General features: G+C 45.7%; 2 protein-coding genes across 3 annotated transcripts; one reads left to right on the top strand and one right to left on the bottom strand.

Moving 5' to 3' along the window:
* Positions 1–1,072: 1,072 nt before the first annotated feature.
* AP4B1 (adaptor related protein complex 4 subunit beta 1) lies at positions 1,073–11,087 on the bottom strand. 2 transcript variants are annotated; one of them, XM_082832784.1, is made up of 11 exons: positions 11,002–11,087; positions 10,652–10,841; positions 8,172–8,396; positions 7,404–7,534; positions 6,656–6,803; positions 5,617–6,113; positions 4,507–4,590; positions 3,515–3,618; positions 2,567–2,774; positions 1,938–2,219; positions 1,073–1,676 (listed from the first exon to the last, which is right to left on the bottom strand). In XM_082832784.1, the coding sequence occupies exons 2-11, from the start codon at positions 10,762–10,764 to the stop codon at positions 1,249–1,251; spliced, it is 2,220 nt and encodes a 739-aa protein (XP_082688910.1). In that variant the 5' UTR covers positions 10,765–10,841; positions 11,002–11,087; the 3' UTR covers positions 1,073–1,248. The 2 variants fall into 2 exon arrangements, with proteins under 2 accessions (XP_082688910.1, XP_082688909.1); XM_082832783.1 differs by having other exon boundaries at positions 10,974–11,069.
* A 536-nt stretch (positions 11,088–11,623) lies between these two features.
* Positions 11,624–16,774, top strand: DCLRE1B (DNA cross-link repair 1B). The gene is made up of 4 exons (XM_082857542.1): positions 11,624–11,851; positions 12,471–12,636; positions 13,121–13,303; positions 15,687–16,774. The coding sequence occupies exons 1-4, from the start codon at positions 11,663–11,665 to the stop codon at positions 16,766–16,768; spliced, it is 1,620 nt and encodes a 539-aa protein (XP_082713668.1). The 5' UTR covers positions 11,624–11,662; the 3' UTR covers positions 16,769–16,774.
* The last annotated feature ends 661 nt before the right edge of the window (positions 16,775–17,435 follow it).

Genomic DNA, 17,435 nt, shown 5'->3' with positions numbered 1-17,435 from the left:
GTCACAGTATCTGTAGTCCTTGAAGAAATGCCCTCACTAAGCTCTATACTAAAGCTATGCTCTCTGTTTGTATTGAAGAACACCATAAGAAAACCATGTGAAACTCTTTACTAACTTCCCATAGGAATCTTCCGCATATCACTCAGTGCCATCCATGTGAAACTACATGTAAATTTCTCTTCAAAATTAGAACTGAAATGTTTCTTCCTCTCTGGTAACAACTATACGACCATTTCTCTTTATTCTGACCGCCAAATCACTTACAGAGCTAAATCTGAGGTGCAACGATATCAACTATGTAGGCCCTTTCAGCCTGAACGTTTGTATATGTTCCCATCCCTGACCCAGCTGGTTTTCACAGGTCTTTTTATTTTTCCTGTGCTGGATTATCTGGTTATTTATACTTTACCATCATTTTATTACATCTGTTTTTGCCATAAGTTGGCTCAGTGATTAAAACGTGGTCAGGTATGAATAAAATTAAACGTGAGAAAGAGTGACAAGAAAACAATTACAACAGTGCTGCTAGAAATGTGCACTGACTGCTTTCACAGGTTGAATGAGACCCCTGATGAAGGCAGGAGGGTCACAGAAAACTTCCTGAAAGAGCTCATGCCTGAGCTGAACACTGAAAGATAGACTAGGTGTTACTTAAAGAAGACATGAGGGTGAGGAAATGGTCTAGGCGAGAAGAAAAAGCAGGTGCCAAGGCACAGAGGTGAGAGAGAGCCGAGCGTATTCAGGGAACTGCAAGTGGTTTGCTTGTGCCAGAACAGAGGGTATCCTGGGGAGTGCTGAGACATGGCACTGAAGAGGTACTTTAGACGCCAGGCTAAGGACCCTGAACTCTGGCCTAAAAACCATGATTAGAAATATGAAAACAGTCAGGAATTCACTGCAATAATCCAGGGAAGAAAAGATGACCCCCACAAATGATGACCCAGTCAGTTTCCAGACACATCAGGCATCTTTAATGAGTAAAATAATCCCTTAGACTGATTAGGAAAGAATCCAAATCGTACCCTCACCCCATTCCCACCCCCTTACCAACAACATTAACCTTTACCACATCACCTGGAAAAATGGGGTCATTCACCAATGATCTTTGGACAAGAATGTAAGAATTCTCATTCCCAGATTCCCATTCTCCTTTGCATTTGATATTATCTGGACTTACAAGCAGCTATAATAAGAAAAACTAAGGAACTCTGACAGCTATTCATCTCACTTAGGATAGGCAAGAAGCTGTTATGATTTTATGTCTCCAATTGTTCCAATCACAGTTTCTAATACAGAAATAAAACTGTTCAGTGTCTCTGTCCTCGCCTTGTTTTGTTTTACTGAGATCTGCATGTGCAAGTTCCCGGGCTCCAACAGCAGTTCTGTCAGGAACAGACAGCCAGTGTCATCCTGAGCGCTGAGGTAGGCTTTCCACGGCTGAGCCCCAGCCCTGTTCATCGCGATGGTCTGGATGTTCACGACTTGCAGGGCCATCTGGAGGGTGTCAGGATGGACTGCTCCCTGCCACGGGAACACCTGCTGATGAGCAACTTTGAGGCCCAGCCAAGTTTTCTCAAAACACTCAGCAGTAAGCTGGTGACTGGGGACCAGCATGAGGGCTCTGGAATCAGGGAGTTCTTGGACCCTCTCCTTGTTCTCTTCAGGAATCAGGGGTCCTACAAGAGTCAGAAAGCTTGTGTAAGAGACGCTCTTAATCTGTAGAACTACAGTTTTAAATCTAGATTTCCAGTAGTACACAATGTGACTCCCATCTTCAGAGAAATGGCTTAAATAACCAGTGATGAACTTCCTTCTTGCTCACAGAGACAAAACTCGGGCAACAGTCTGAGGTTTAACTAGGGTACTCTACTCTCTACCAGTCATTGCAAAAGATAAAGATTTTTCATGACAAGGTATAAAGTAAGGACTATTTTTACCTGATGTGGCAGAAGACGCAGTGTTAGGAAGCTCTGGGCCATGACGTTCCACACCCTGGCATTTAGAGATGGTTGCCCAGCGGGCTTTGCCATATACTGGCACCAGTGTGTTGAAGTCCGAGGCCCAGCTGTTCACAGGTCTTTCTGCCTGATCCTCCAAAAGTCTGAGAGAAGGGTCAGATTGAGGGCTCCGTAGGATCCGCTTCACTTCATCGATGCCAGCTAAGAGGAGGCGATAGTAGAAGAGACCTCGGTCCCGTACTGCCATATCCTTTTCTTCCTCTGAGGTAAGACAACAGACTAAGTTAATTAAAAACAAAAACGAAAACACTCGTTCTACCCCTGTGCCCACCGGAATAGGAGAACAAAATGAAGGAGGGAGGAAACCCTAGAAAACGCTGACATTTTCTTCTTCGGTCCCAGATGGCTCACCAAACAATGAAAGCTGTGAGAACCTGTATGACTGGTCATGGCAAGTACCATTTCCTTCTTTTTTTTTTTTAAATTTGATTTTATTTATTTTTTTATACAGCAGGTCCTGTCCTCATTAGTTATCCATTTTATACTTATTAGTGTATACATGTCAATCCCAATCTCCCAATTCAACCGGTTCCTTCTGAAGAGCCTACCTATGCAGTAGTATAATAAACGGCCCAGCGTGTCCTGGCACTCGGCGGGTCGAGAGAGGAAAAGGCGCAGCAGAGCCGTGAGCAGCTCCATCTTGACAGCTGGAAATGTCTCCGACTTCACATTCTCTACGAAGTCTTCCAACACATAAGGAGCGTTGGGGATTCTCTTCCCGTGGACACCGAGTAGCCAAATAAGCGCCTGCTTCCCCTAGGTAATAAGGGAGTAAGAACAGGTGCTCAACATTTGGCTGTCCAGAACACAGGCCAGAGCAGGCAGTAGATAGCAGCAGGTTTTGCTTTTCCCCTAGAGTCAGTAGAAAAGGTATAATATTTTATTTACTTCCACTTGCATTTATTAATTCACCCCCTGCTAAACTCTCTACAACAAATAGGAATGAAATTCTACCACACAAAAGGAGACTTAAGACTCTCACAGCCTATGTTGCTTAAGCAATAAGGCTTCCTCACCTTTGAGGCTTCTTCCCCAATTTGGGGTTTAATGCTTCAGTGGAAGCTATTGGAAGATTCCCCTAAGTTAGGGGAACCTAGTGTGCACATCAGAGTCACCTGCAAAGTTTCTTAAAACTCTGTGTGTCTAGGGCTTCCACTCTTGAATATTTGAGTAGATACTGGAAGCCCAAATATTTGTAAAAATTCCACAGACGATTCTGATTTTCATGCCAGCTGAAAACCCTATGGTCTAAATCTCTAACTCAAAACTGTTCAAAAGAACAATGGTATCAAAATATTTGTAAGAAAACCATAGCTAAATCCTAATGTTTTTATAATTTATATCCCACCTACACCCAAAACAGAATCTGAGGTGGCAATCAATTCTAAGAATTCCACTTCAGACACTGGGTGGAAAGAATAATTAGATTCCATTTCACAGAGCAGTGTCCCAAGCACTCCCCCTCTGCCTAGAAGTAAAGGAGAATTACAGCCTACCTCGCTATCTTGAATGCTCTCCTCACAGCCGGGCAGGGCCTGACACACAGCTTCTGTACACTGAGGACACAACCAAACCAGGTCTCGGAAAGTCTGCACAACCACTAGAGCACAGCTCAGGACACAAGAGCACAGGATTAGAGCCTCCGCACGGGAAAGAATCTTAAGAAAAGTCACATATTCAGGCTAGATTACTGGGGCAATTTCTGTAAAATGGGTGTTTGGTGGGGTGGTCAATAATTATCTGAGAAATGTCTGACATGGGCAACAATTTTTTAATAAGTGTTGCTCATCAGATTGCCATGAGGATAAATGAGTTAACGTATGTGAAAGCACTTGGCAAACCAGAAAGCATATACAAATGTGGGGGAGTGCTGCTGTCGAATGATGCTCTGAGGACAGTATAAATGGAGCCACCAGGGCTGGAGCTACGGTGAAGCAAGCAAGGCGCCAGGGTGTAAAATTTAAGAAGACTCACTGAGTTAGCATTTGCACAAACTTGAGAGCGAGTGCCTCTTTATATATGTTCTTTTTTTAAAATATATATTCTTTTCCATTCTGGTTTATCATAGGATATTGAATACACCTCCCTGTGCTATGCAGTAGCACACTGTTGTTTATCGATTCTCTATATAAAAGTGTTTAAAATGTTTGCATCCCAGGCGATTTGCTTGCCTCACCCTAGTCCCAGCCTTGGAAGTCACCGCTTACAGTATGCTGCCATAAAGCAAAAACAGGGGTAAAGGTGGGGAAATAACAAGCAAGGTCACCCTCGCACCCTTCATGATCTATACAACAGCCTTGTAGACTCATGGCAACCTGAAGACTCCCTACTCTGTTAGATCTATATGTTTCTCTGATGGCAACAGATGATGATGCAAAGAAGAGTTTAAACCTCTGTTATTGAACAACAAATATGTTTTGAGCAAATACTATAGGTCGGGAAATTGACCCAAAAAAAAAAAAAAAAATCCTAGAAAGGTAGCCATTACCTGTGGTAATGTGCTCTTGTCGAAGCCCCAGCAGCTCTGTTAGAATCTGCACACATTGATCCGTGTAGGTCCTGGCGATGCTACCTACAGAGGAAGGGAAAGCAGAAAAATGTGTTAAGTCAAATACTAGCACCTCATTCTAAAATAATTTCCCACCAGCCAAAGAAAGACCAAGAGGACCAGAAATATCTAAGAAAAAGAAAAAGAAAATCACCCCTTGCTTGATGAAGTAAGAATCTAAGTTTACTATAAAGGGAACTTTGGTAAAATGAATTTCCCATTGAACAAGGTTGAAAACTTTTAGTCACAAAGGTATTTATGTGGCAACCAGTTTGTTGCAGCACACCTGTACAGGAATATTCCTGCTGGGAACACTGTGCAACAGCCTCCAGACTGCAGGCTTTCTACTCCCCTCTTTGTGCCCTCTTCTCTGCCTCTAAAAATAACCATACTTTATTCTACATCCGAGGGTTCCTTCTCCTCCTCTACTTGAAGTCCTCCAAAACTTAGCTCCCCAGCTGCTTGCATTTGACTCACTCTAGCCCTTTAAATTCCAGACAGAGTAGCATGAAAAGGTCTGTAAGTCTTATGTTTTACTCTGTGCTGGTCCACTCATCATAATGCGTAGCCCGGAGCAGAAGCTTGATAAAAGATTGCTAAATTTTCAAAGGACTTTGAGTCAGGAAGGCTGGGTTCCAGTCCCAGTTCAGGAACTATATGACCTTTGGGCAATTTAAGAAACTTTTTGTGCCTGAGTTTCTTCATCTTTGAAACGAAGTTAGTAATAACACTTGTCCACTCTTCTTGACTGCCTCACAAGGCTGTGGGAAGATGATATACAGAAAAGCATTTTGGATAACAGATGACAAAAGGCAATATAAATTGTGTTACAGTTTGCATCACCTACAGTCTATATCCTAGAAGATATGGAAACACCAGTGTTGACCAAAAAAACCTTTCTCCCCACCTTGTTTGTAGTCACTGACCTAACTGTTTGGTGCAAGATACTTTGCCTCTGAAGCAAGATTCACTCCCTTTCCTCTCTGTGGTTCCACAGCTTTCTAGCTGGTTGGTCTAGGCTCTCACAAAGGAAAAGCAACAGATACCTACCTATGGCAAAGATGGCAGCCTGCGCGAAGTCGGCGGACACATCAGTGCAGTACCCGCGAAGCTCCTCCAGCACCTGCTGCACGTTCTCGTCGTTCACCAGCTCACACAGCACCTCCACCTTCTGGAGCTTGATGTAGTGGGGCTCCGAGTAGGAGCAAAAAAACTTTTTGTAGTGGCTGCTAAAGTGACCCGGCAAACTGTGCAGGACCTGGCGCACATGGCAGAGGGCAGCAAAACAGAGCTCGCGGCTCTCTGAAGAACAGGCAGCCAGCAAAGTTCCCTTGACTTGCATGAGCACGTCAGTTTGCACATGGGGGAAGTTTTTTGCCAAGATCAGAAAGAGTTTGGTGGCTCCCATCACCACACCTGGGCTACTGCTCTTGAGAAAACTGTCCAACAGGTTGAGAATGTCAAACAGCTCCTCCTCACTGCGGGGTTGGTAGCGTAGCAGAAAGTTCAATACTTCAGCCTGGCCCCACTGGTCCAGTTTTGACATTCTATCCAAAAAAGAAAACAAAAGTGCTATCCTAGCAACAAAATTAGGACCACCTCCATGCTACTGCCATGTCACCAGTCATCTGTTCATCACAACAAGGGGAGAATTCTTGAAAATAGGTTGTGCCATAATCAAATTATTCTTCTGATGTACGAAAGTTTACACAAAATAAGCCTTTAAATTCCAAGATGAGTTTACGGTACAAATGCACACTCATCGAAGGCCAAAGACATGATCACCATATCCTAGATCCAGATTCTCTACATTTTAAGATAGTATGAATGGCTTAGTTTGGAGGACATAACGACTGCAGAGGACAGAACCCTGAAGGATCCTTCTGCCATCTCTCTATATCACCAAAAGAAACTAAGACAAATGAAAAAAAAATTCTCTCAATGAAACATGAGGAAGTTAATAGTTACAGTTAACTTTCTTTACTACTCTACAGAAGTTGTTCAAGACCTCTCCTTCATTCAATACATCAACAAGATCCCATTAGGATGTAGATTTGATCATGATAAAAGAGCACAGAGGCATCCAAACCGATTTAAGAGATGGTGGGCGATGGGCTTATTGATGACAACACCTCCTTCCTGTTTCAAAATTTCCTCCAGAGACCTCAGGCAGTTCACAACCACAATTGGATCCTGGTCACGCAGCAAACTATATAATTCATTTACCAGGGCACCATCTATAAAACGGAACAAAGATCTCACATAAAGAAAAGTTTCAGAGTCAAGGTGATAGAGCCAGAATAACAGTTCCAGGCAGACAAAGCTGAACTTCTCTGCCACAAAAATAACAAAGGCAGTAACAAAGTGCAAGGCCAAAACAATGGTCATTTCCAGACTGTTCTAAGCAGCTAAGGCACAGGATCTCACGTGGGCCCCAAAGAAAGGACTTCTCTAATCTCAGAAAATACCAAGCCCTGCGTCCTACTTAAAAGAGACATACAGGGCTTCCCTGGTGGCGCAGTGGTTGAGAGTCCGCCTGCCGATGCAGGGGACACGGGTTCGTGCTCCGGTCCGGGAAGATCCCACATGCCGCGGAGTGGCTGGGCCCGTGAGCCATGGCCGCTGAGCCTGCGTGTCCGGAGCCTGTGCTCCGCAACGGGAGAGGCCACAACAGTGAGAGGCCCGCGTACCGCAAAAAAAAAAAAAAAAAAAAAAAAAGCGACATGCAGAAGTAGGGTCACATTATTATTTTCTACCAAAGCTACATACTCTTCTACAAAGTCATATAATGGAAGTACAAATAAATACTGATCATGGTAGATTACACTGAAACTTACCCACTTCAGAGTCTCCATGAAGAGTATGCATCTTGGCACAGCCAAGGACTGCTACCCTCCTGACATATGAAGCCTTATCATGCAGACCGTTGAGAACTGGCTGTTGGATATATTCCTGCACACCAGGCAACCTAAGCAACACATCCTAGAGTCAGTCAGATCCTAAGGTACTAGGTTTGACATAATTTAGCCCCTATTCACTTAACAGAGGGTTTAGTAGATGTTTGAATATGCATTGGTCAGATTCTTCTCCAACAAAGTGGAGAAAGCTGCTGCCAAACTTAAAAAGCCTCACTTGACTTTTCACGTGGAATAATGCCACATAGGCAGGTTAAAAAACACACGCGCACACACGCGCACACACACACACACACACACACACACACACATTTAGAAATCTTTAACTATTTCAGGGACTTCCCTGGTGGTCCAGCAGTTAAGACTCCGTGCTCCTAATGCAGGGGGCCCGGGTTCAATCCCTGGTCAGGGAACTAGATCCCGTGTGCAGCAACTAAGACCCAGAGCAGCCAAATAAATGAATAAATAAATATTTAACTATTTCACTGAGAGTAAGGATAGAAAAATTCCTTAATGAAATCACATATATAGTTTTTTAACCAAAGCAATGGCCGAAAACCTGAGTTCAGGTTACAACAGTGTCTTCCCCATTATTAAGGAGCTCAAATAAATTGTCGTCATTAAAAACCTGCCCCATGACCACATGAACTTATCAGCCACTGAGATACAGGAAGGGAGGAGAGTGCTCACCTGAGGCTACACATGCTCCGTAGTGCCAACCCTCGCACCATCGGGTTGGGGTCTGAACAGTCTTTGCACAGTGTATTGATGGCCAGGAGAGCCAGATCTGGTTTCAGGGGGGCATAGGTACACATGTAGAGATAAACCAACTTCTTCTGAACAATATCTATAGTGGCACTGGCCTTCACCATTTCCATGAAAACACCAGACATGTCCGAGCCCTGAGTCATGTGCCTGAAACCAACACACACAGCAGGAAAAAAGTAAAATACATAATCCCCAACCTACAACAGAAAGCCTTTTACTTATATGCCCTGGATATCCAACTAGATTGTGATGTCTTAGAGCAGAGCAACCAGCTCTACTTTGTCTATCATATCACACAATACTTCACAACGGGCCTGCAATAAACGTTCTTCTATTCATTCAACAAACTAGTACATTCCAGTCACATTCAGATTTTACATTCCAGGGATATGTTCTGGGGAATAATCTTGAAGAAGGCATGGTCTCAGATCTCAAGGAACTCAAAAGTCTACCAAGGAGGCAGACAAGAACACCGCTAATTACAGAATGATAGATTGGTATTATAACAGAAGTAACAGACAAGGTGCAGTGGGGATCAGGAGGTCTAACACTGCCAAAAAGTCATAAAATGTTTCCACAGAGGAAGAAATACTTGAGCGGAATCAGCAGGAGCTCCAGGCAGGTGTAGTAGATAGGTAACGATACACACTGTGATGCATGTGGACATGAGCAAGAATGGTACGTTCTTTTCAGAGTATGCCGGTAGTTAACTGGGTGTTCCTTGGGTGCTATGATAAGAAATTTGGACTTTATTCTGTAGATCACTGTTTCTCAAACTGTGATCTCCTATAGCAATTAAAGGGGATGTCTGTTTAAAATGCAGATTCCTGGGTTCCATCCCACCCTACTGAAATCAGAATTACTGGATTGGATGAAAAATTTACATTTTCTAAAAAAGCACCCCAAGGGGGCTTCCCTGGTGGCACAGTGGTTGAGAGTCCGCCTGCTGATGCAGGGGACGCGGGTTCGTGCCCCGGTCCAGGAGGATCCTACATGCCGCGGAGCGGCTGGGACCGTGAGCCATGGCCGCTGAGCCTGCACGTCCGGAGCCTGTGCTCCGCAACGGGAGAGGCCACAGCAGTGAGAGGCCCGCGTACCACAAAAACAAACAAACAAACAAAAAAAGCACCCCAAGGGACTTTTGTGCATACTGAAGTTTGTGATCCACAGCTATACACAAGAGTTATATTGTCAAATTCATATGCTGGAAAATCAATCTGGCTGAAATGAGGGCCTAAGGTGACCTACTACTAAGCTACTGCAATTGCTTTAAAAAGGGAACCAGAACAGCAGTGCCAATCAAAAAAAGAAGAAGATGGACCACAATATTCATTGCAGCTCTATTTACAATAGCCAGGACATGGAAGCAACCTAAGTGTCCATCCACAGATGAATGGATAAAGAAGATGTGGCACATATATACAATGGAATATTACTCAGCCATAAAAAGAAACGAAATTGAGTTATTTGTAGTGAGGTGGATGGACCTAGAGTCTGTCATACAGAGTGCAGTAAGTCAGAAAGAGAAAAACAAATACCGTATGCTAACACATATATATGGAATCTAAAAAAAAAAAAAAGGTTCTGAAGAACCTAGGGGTAGGACAGGAATAAAGATGCAGACATAGAGAATGGACTTGAGGACACGGGACAAAGTGAGAGAGTGGCATGGACATATATACACTACCAAATGTATACTAGATAGCTAGTGGGAAGCAGCCGCATAGCACAGGGAGATCAGCTCAGTGCTTTGTGACCACCTAGAGGGGTGGGATAGGGAGGATGGGAGGGAGATGCAAGAGGGAAGAGATATGGGGATATATGTATAGCTGATTCACTTTGTTATAAAGCAGAAACTAACACACCATTGTAAAGCAATTATACTCCAATAAAGATGCTAAAAAAAGAAAAAGAGGATGGATACTTAGAACCATGAATCCATACCATCTGACTTGAACAGTGACAATCAGGTGTCACCAAGACTGACTCCCACATTTGCTCAGCTGGGTGGTGACGTTCATCAACACAAATACAAGTGGAAGAGCAGGTTTGGGGAGGGCGGAAGGATGTAGGTACTATTTTGCATGTCTTTGAAGAAATATCCAGGTGGAAATGCCAAGCAGGCAGTAGGATCTGTGGGTCTGACGATAAAAAAAAGGTCGTCTTGCTAGACATAGATCTGGAAGTCAGCAGTACGAGTTCAAGACATGGATGAAACCACCCAGCTGAGTAAAAGAAGCAAAATATGTCCCACAAGGGAGACTTAGACGGCAGTCCAGAGAAGCAGGAAGACCAAATCATACAACTGCCATGGGTGCAAGTTCACTTAATCTTTCTAAGCGGCCAGGGGTAGAGAGCCCTGAGGGGGATGGCAATGGGGGAGTTAGAGCGTTAGGCGATACCTAATCACTCGCTGGATGACATTCCGATAGCGCAGCCTATCAGCCTGAATGTGAGGGTTACACAGAGCCTTCTTCAGCTCCTTCACCTCGTCCTCGGAGCCCAGGTACGGCATCTTCTCGAACAGTCACGGGGCAGTTCCCAGAGATCCCTAGGTAACTCGTGGGCTCCTTCTAGCCCTGATGTGGGGACCTGGGTAAAGGAAACGTCAGTCAGTGAAGAGACTACAGGCGCGATGTGGCCCAGCCTTGGCTTCCCCCAGGGCCGCCATCCGGGCCCTACCACACTCGAACTTCAACCCTCTCGCTCCCTGGCGAGGCCCACCCTAGGCTCCGCGGATCCTTCCGGGGACCTGCAGGCTGCTTCGCTCCGCCCACAGAGCTCTCCCGCAACCTCTAGGCCCTCGGCCCGACTTCCAGCCCGGCAGCCAACAGTCCGTGGACCCCTCCCTCCCCAGTTCCAGCCTTTCTTGCGCCTCCACGCGGTTGCCGTCACCAAGAGGCCCAATCAACCTTTCTGCGGAAGTCCCGCCTCCTCCATGGGGACCACGCAGGGCAGCTGCCAATCACCCTCTCCCAGTGAGCGCCGAGCGCAGCCTGGATCACGACCTTAGCGTGCCCTTCCCCCAACCTCTCACCTCCCGGCGCCGCCGCGCGGCTACCTCAGGCAGAGCGGTGGCGGGCAATCGGAAATCGGCTACTTCCGCCTGTCTCCGCCCAGCAGCGCGCGCTTTGAGACCAGGGCCTCGGCCCCTGGTCCCGCGCGCTTGGGGGAGTGGCGCTCCGTTGGGCGCCTTCTGTGGTTTGCGATTCCACCCCCAGACTCCCACAGCACGGTCACTTCCTTCTTTCTGCCCAGTCTAGTCACTCATTCTCCACTGAGCTGGCTTTCCTTACGGCCCCTGGCCCTGTTCTTGCCCCAGCATGACTTTTTTCAGGGCGCCGTTGTAGGAGCCTCCCGCAGGAGCTCTGTTCCCATGAAGATCCCACTGGTGCCTCTCCAACCCCGCCACCATGAACGGGGTCTTGATCCCTCAAACGCCCATCGCTGTGGACTTTTGGAGCCTGCGCCGGGCTGCCTCCGCCCGGCTCTTCTTCTTGTCCCACATGCACTCGGACCACACCGTGGGTCTCTCTAGCACCTGGACCCGGCCCCTCTACTGCTCCCCAATCACCGCTTACCTCTTGCACCGTCACCGACAGGTATGGGCGGCTGGAGTCGGCCTCCGAGAGTTGGTCCCGGCAGCTGGGTGGGGACTTCCGATCTGTCACAGCCTTGGAGTCATAGAGTTGGGGCCAGGGAGACTGATTTTTACAAAAGCGAGAACCCAGAATGCATCTTTAGCCCAGAATAGGAGTGTGGTTTCTAACTGGCTGGCTTGGGATGTTTCAGTGATAAATTGGGGAGGACTTTTAGTCCAGCCAAGGAAATTGTTCCTACCTCTTCACATAAACTAGGCCAGTGTTTCCCAAACTTGCCTCATCATAAGAATCCACCCAATGTGCTGAGTAAAATACAGATTCTCCAGCGCCTCCCTTCTCCCCCATCTGATTCAGTAGACATAGCTAGCACAGGTCGTGGAAATCTGGTTGGAATTTTTTTTAACAGGTGCCCCCCAAAGGATTATTATGATTTGGAAAGTTTGAGAATCGCTGACTAGACTTGTTTTCTGCACTCTTAATTTAAACTTGTACGAAGGGTGAGGTAGAGGGTGGGAAGAGGAAGGGAGGATTGTTTGGGAATCCCCATCACAGCTTCTGATCCAGGGAGGTATCAGGGAGGGGAGTCTGTGTTCCCTGGGATGACCAACTGTTTCCTCAGGTATCTAAGCAGTGGATCCGAGCCCTGGAGGTTGGTGAGAGCCATATCCTGCCTCTAGATGAAGTTGGGCGAGAGACCATGACTGTAACCCTCATCGATGCCAATCACTGCCCTGGCTCTGTCATGTTTCTGTTTGAAGGATACTTTGGAACGATTCTCTACACAGGTGGGCTTCCGGAGGGGTCCTTTCCACTTTCCCAGCCTAGACACTACTTTTTTGTGTGTGGGGGGGCAAGCCCCGCGGTTTGCGGGATCTTAGTTCCCCAACCAGGGTGGAACCTGCCCCCTCAGCAGTGAAAGCGCGGGGTCCTAACCACTGGACCGCCAGGGAATTCCCAACACGACTTTTCTTGAGCATCTTTGACTTATAGTAGAAGTCTGGAGACCTCCTAGCTTCATGCCACATGAGCACAGTGACCCTTTCTCAACTGATTTCCCACTCTTTAAGGGTATGAACTTTGCAGAGAATCATGAAAAAACAGGAGCACGATAGAGACGTTTCCACAAAGAAGCTGTACTACATTCATCATTGCTAGACTCTAGGTTTTTCCAACAGGCCAGTAGGCAAATGCCCATTGTTGGAATTGGGAGAGGCTTGTCTTCTATACTTTTGTGTCTGACTGTCTGCCTCCCATATATTCTTCTTCCAGGGGATTTTCGGTATACACCGTCCATGCTGAAGGAGCCAGCCCTGAGACTGGGGAAACAGATCCATACCTTATACCTAGACAACACCAATTGCAACCCAGCCCTGGTTCTTCCTTCCCAAGAAGAAGCTGCCCGCCAGATTGTTGAGCTCATTCGAAAGCACCCACAACATAACATAAAGATTGGTGAGGGCTTTCCTTTCCTTTTTTTCTCACTCATGGAGCTAGTGAATCTAGGTTCTTTGGAGTGTCTCACATCTTTCAGGTCTTTGTGCAGATGTCCTTTTCTCCATGAAATCTACCCTGACCTTTTTATTTAAAATTACAATCTGCCCACCATCTGCACTCCCACATTCCCAACTCCTGATCTCCTAAACCGATTCAACTTTTTCATTTTTTCATAGCACTCATCAACTTCCCATATATTCCATATGTTTTAATATACTGTTGCTTATTGTTGATTGTCTATCTCCACTTTCTCTGACACACACACACACACACACACACACACACACACACACACACACACACATTCCTTGAGGGTGTGGATGGAGGTGGGAAGAAGTCTTATGTGTTTGTGGAACAGAGAAGCAGCAGTATGATAGGTGCACAGGGGTTGAGGAGGCTGGAAAGCCTGGAGGGGCTGAAGTGCCTGTACGCCATTTTGAACTTGATCCTAAATGCAACCACTGCTCTTAGGACAAAGAGTTATTGAAGGGTTTTAAGTGGAGAGGGACACTATTGCCTTTATCACCTTACAGTGTATTCCATAATTTATGTATTTATTGTATTTAGTTTTTATTATCTGTCTCCCTGTGCTAGAATGTAAATTTCACAATAGACAGGCTCTTTGTTTCACTTATGGATATATCCCAGATGCCTAGGTTAATGTCTGATAGAGGCATCCGGTAAATATTTGTTAGCAAGTGAATGAAGTTTATCAGAATGTAGATATTCAGGTGAGTGTTGTTCTTGCAGTTAGATACATTGAAAACCCAGCTGTCTGCTTGTTCTAGTGACTCCACAACAGTACAAAACATTTTGGGCTTCTTGAAATTGCCTTTTGGGATAGTTTATGAAAATCCATTTTTATTTTTTAAAATGTAATAGATTTAGTTCCAAATGATTTTTTTTGATTGTTTCCAAAATTGCAGTAAATCCACAAAAGGAAAAAAATTTGCCACCATGATGAACATTTTAAAAGGATATGCCCCAACTCTGAAAGGAGTTTCAAAATAGGTTTAAACAAAGGCATTGAAAAAAAAAATTATGTACCTTCCAGAGTGACTACCAAGTTGATGGAGAGATTTTCCCTCTCAGGATTGCTTGACTACTCATGAAGAAATATCAGTGCTAACTATTCTTGGAGTTTTCAATGCAGAGTTTTCCCAGAGAAGCACAGCTGGCGAGTAGGGTACTGTAGCAGGGCTTGATTAATTTTGCAGATATACAATAATCCCCTACTGTGTGCCAAGTATTCTGATAGGCAGTGGGAATAGAAAAAAATGAATAAAATATGAGGGCTTACAGTCTAGTAGTAAAGGGCCTAGAAGAGGTAAAATAAAAGGGGGAAGGATAGGGAGAGAGAAAAGAAAATCAGCTACCTTTGTGCCCAAAGAGTGAGATTTTGAACCATGATGAGGAATAAGGTGGATATAAAGGAAATATAGATTCTTTAAAGGCGTTCACAGTCTGGTTGTAGACTTGAAATACACCTTCAGAAAAGGTCTGAGAACAACTACTTAAACAACATCTCCCATATCTGTTACCATAACCATTACCCAAATTCAGGTCTCCATTTCTTTCTCTATACGTACTGTTTGGGCCTTCTAACTGGTACTTCTGCTTTCAGTATATTCTCATGCAGGTCTTTGAATAATACTGCTGCCACTTTTTTTCCTAAAGCCCTGCTCTGATCCTATGAATCCTATAATTAGAATTAGCCATTTTCCTGCTTGCAACTCCTTTATGACACCTTCACTTACAGAATTAAAAACAAGCTCCCTAGCAGTACATACAAAGCCCCCTATTATATGGCCCTTGCTCACCTCTCTAGTGTCATTTCTTACCAGTTTCTTTGTACCTTAGTAACACTGAAACGACCTCTCTTAAAATGTTCTCTACCATCCCCTTCCCTTGCCAGATTAACTTGCACCCATCATTTAGGATTTATCTAAGTTGTCATTTTCAGGAAGCTATCCCTAACTCTATCAACTGGTAGATGTTTTTCTGTGCCCTCATAATACTCTGTGCATGTCTGTAGCATGCATTGTTTCTGGGTCCCCAAATAGATTATACTCCTTGAGGACTGAGATTTTCATTTGTTTTCACGGTGCCTAACACCTGATAGATGCTTTCCTTTGTTGAACTGAATGAATGAGTGGATTCTGTGCTAAACTTCTCCCTACCCCACCCTCCATATACCTCAGCTCAAATGCCACCTCCTTCCCGATAGACAGTCAGGGGGTAGTCCCATTAATTTTGTGTATTTCTATTAAACATTTGGTTGACTTATTAGCTTCATCCTCTTCCTTCTCTTACTTTCCCCAATCCCTTGAACATTATTCAGGACTCTATAGCCTGGGAAAAGAGTCACTGCTGGAGCAGCTGGCCCTGGAGTTTCGGACCTGGGTGGTATTGAGTCCTCGGCGCCTGGAGTTAGTGCAGCTGCTGGGCCTGGCAGATGTGTTCACAGTGGAGGAAAAGGCTGGCCGCATCCATGCCGTGGACCACATGGAGATCTGCCATTCGGCTATGCTGCGTTGGAACCAGACCCACCCTACCATTGCTATCCTCCCCACCAGCCGGAAAATCTACCGTTCCCACCCCGATATCCACATCATCCCTTACTCTGACCATTCCTCCTACCCTGAGCTCCGTGCCTTTGTCGAAGCACTGAGGCCGTGCCAGGTGGTGCCCATTGTCAGGCGACAACCCTGTAGGGACTACTTTCAGGACAGCCTGAGCCCCAGGCTCTCTGTGCCTCTGATTCCAGACTCTGTACAGCAATACATGAGTTCCTCCTCTAGAAATCCAAGTTTTCTCTGGCTATTGTTAGAAAGGAAGCTAAAGAGACTGAGAACCCAGGGTGTCGTGTTTGAATCCCTTGAGGAAAATGCTGATCACTCGCAAGCTGACAGGGACTTGAAGAAGACCAAGAATGAGAACCTTTCTGGGGAGCTTGAGAAGCGGCCCTCCCACCATCCTTTGAAGATCAAGAAGCAGCCGTTCCCGGACATCCGCAACAAAGAATGGGAGGGTGCAGTCCCTTCCTCCGAGTCCCAGAAGATGGTGACTGTATTGACTGCCCCCTCGGGTTTTTCAGTGCACTTAGGGTCTACAGATAAAGAATTTTCCTCTCCGGAAACTGGGGAGGAAATCAGTGTAGGGCCCTACTTGGTACCCAGGGGAGACAATGCGGGCTCAGCAGCCACAGGGAACCAGAGAGCCTGGATGGGCCAGGATTCTCCCCAGTCTCACAGCAGCAAGGCTGCCCCTCTTCTGGCTCCTGAGTACAGGGGCCTGGCACTCAAATACCTTCTGACTCCAGTGAACTTTCTCCAGGTAGGGTTCTCTTCCAGGGGCTTTGACCAGCAAGCGGAAAAATACCATCAACTCTTGCTCAAGTACAGACAGGAGAGTACAGAATGACAATCTTGTTTGGTCCAACGCTGCACTTTTTTTAAAAAAATTCATCAAGAGTTGTTTATTTTCAAAGTTCGCACTCTTTGTATTTCTACCACTAACAAATGGGCAGTGCCACATCAACACTGCACTTTTTTTTTTTTTTTTTTGCGGTACGTGGGCCTCTCACTGCTGTGGCCTCTCCCGTTGCGGAGCACAGGCTCCGGACGCGCAGGCTCAGCGGCCATGGCTCACGGGCCCAGCCGTTCCGTGGCATGTGGGATCTTCCCAGACCGGGGCACGAACCCGTGTCCCCTGCATCGGCAGGCAGACTCTCAACCACTGCGCCACCAGGGAAGCCCAACACTGCACTTTTGAAGATAGTGGCTGCTGGCTTATTTGGGGCCTTACTTTTCTGTGGTACATGCCCACCCTGTAACAAGACTTCTCAAAGCGTGTTCATTGGAATCCTAGTGTCTATGGAATCCTTAGTTCTATAATTGACTTGTGTTTAAGAAACACTTTCCATTATAACCCCTTTACAGTATATGTGAGCACATTAAATGTTCTGGGAAGTCCTGCAGTAATTTAATCTGTTTAACTTTGTTTAACCCAGTATTTCTCCAAACTTTTTTTTTTTTTGGCTGTGTGGCATGCGGGATCTTAGTTCCCTGATCAGGGATCGAACCCGCGC

Source organism: Leucopleurus acutus, assembly GCF_964270905.1.
Source record: "Leucopleurus acutus genome assembly, chromosome: 2".
NCBI classification, from domain to species: domain Eukaryota; kingdom Metazoa; phylum Chordata; class Mammalia; order Artiodactyla; family Delphinidae; genus Leucopleurus; species Leucopleurus acutus.
Note: the sequence above shows the minus strand (reverse complement) of the source record. Positions and strands in the feature narration are given on the sequence as shown.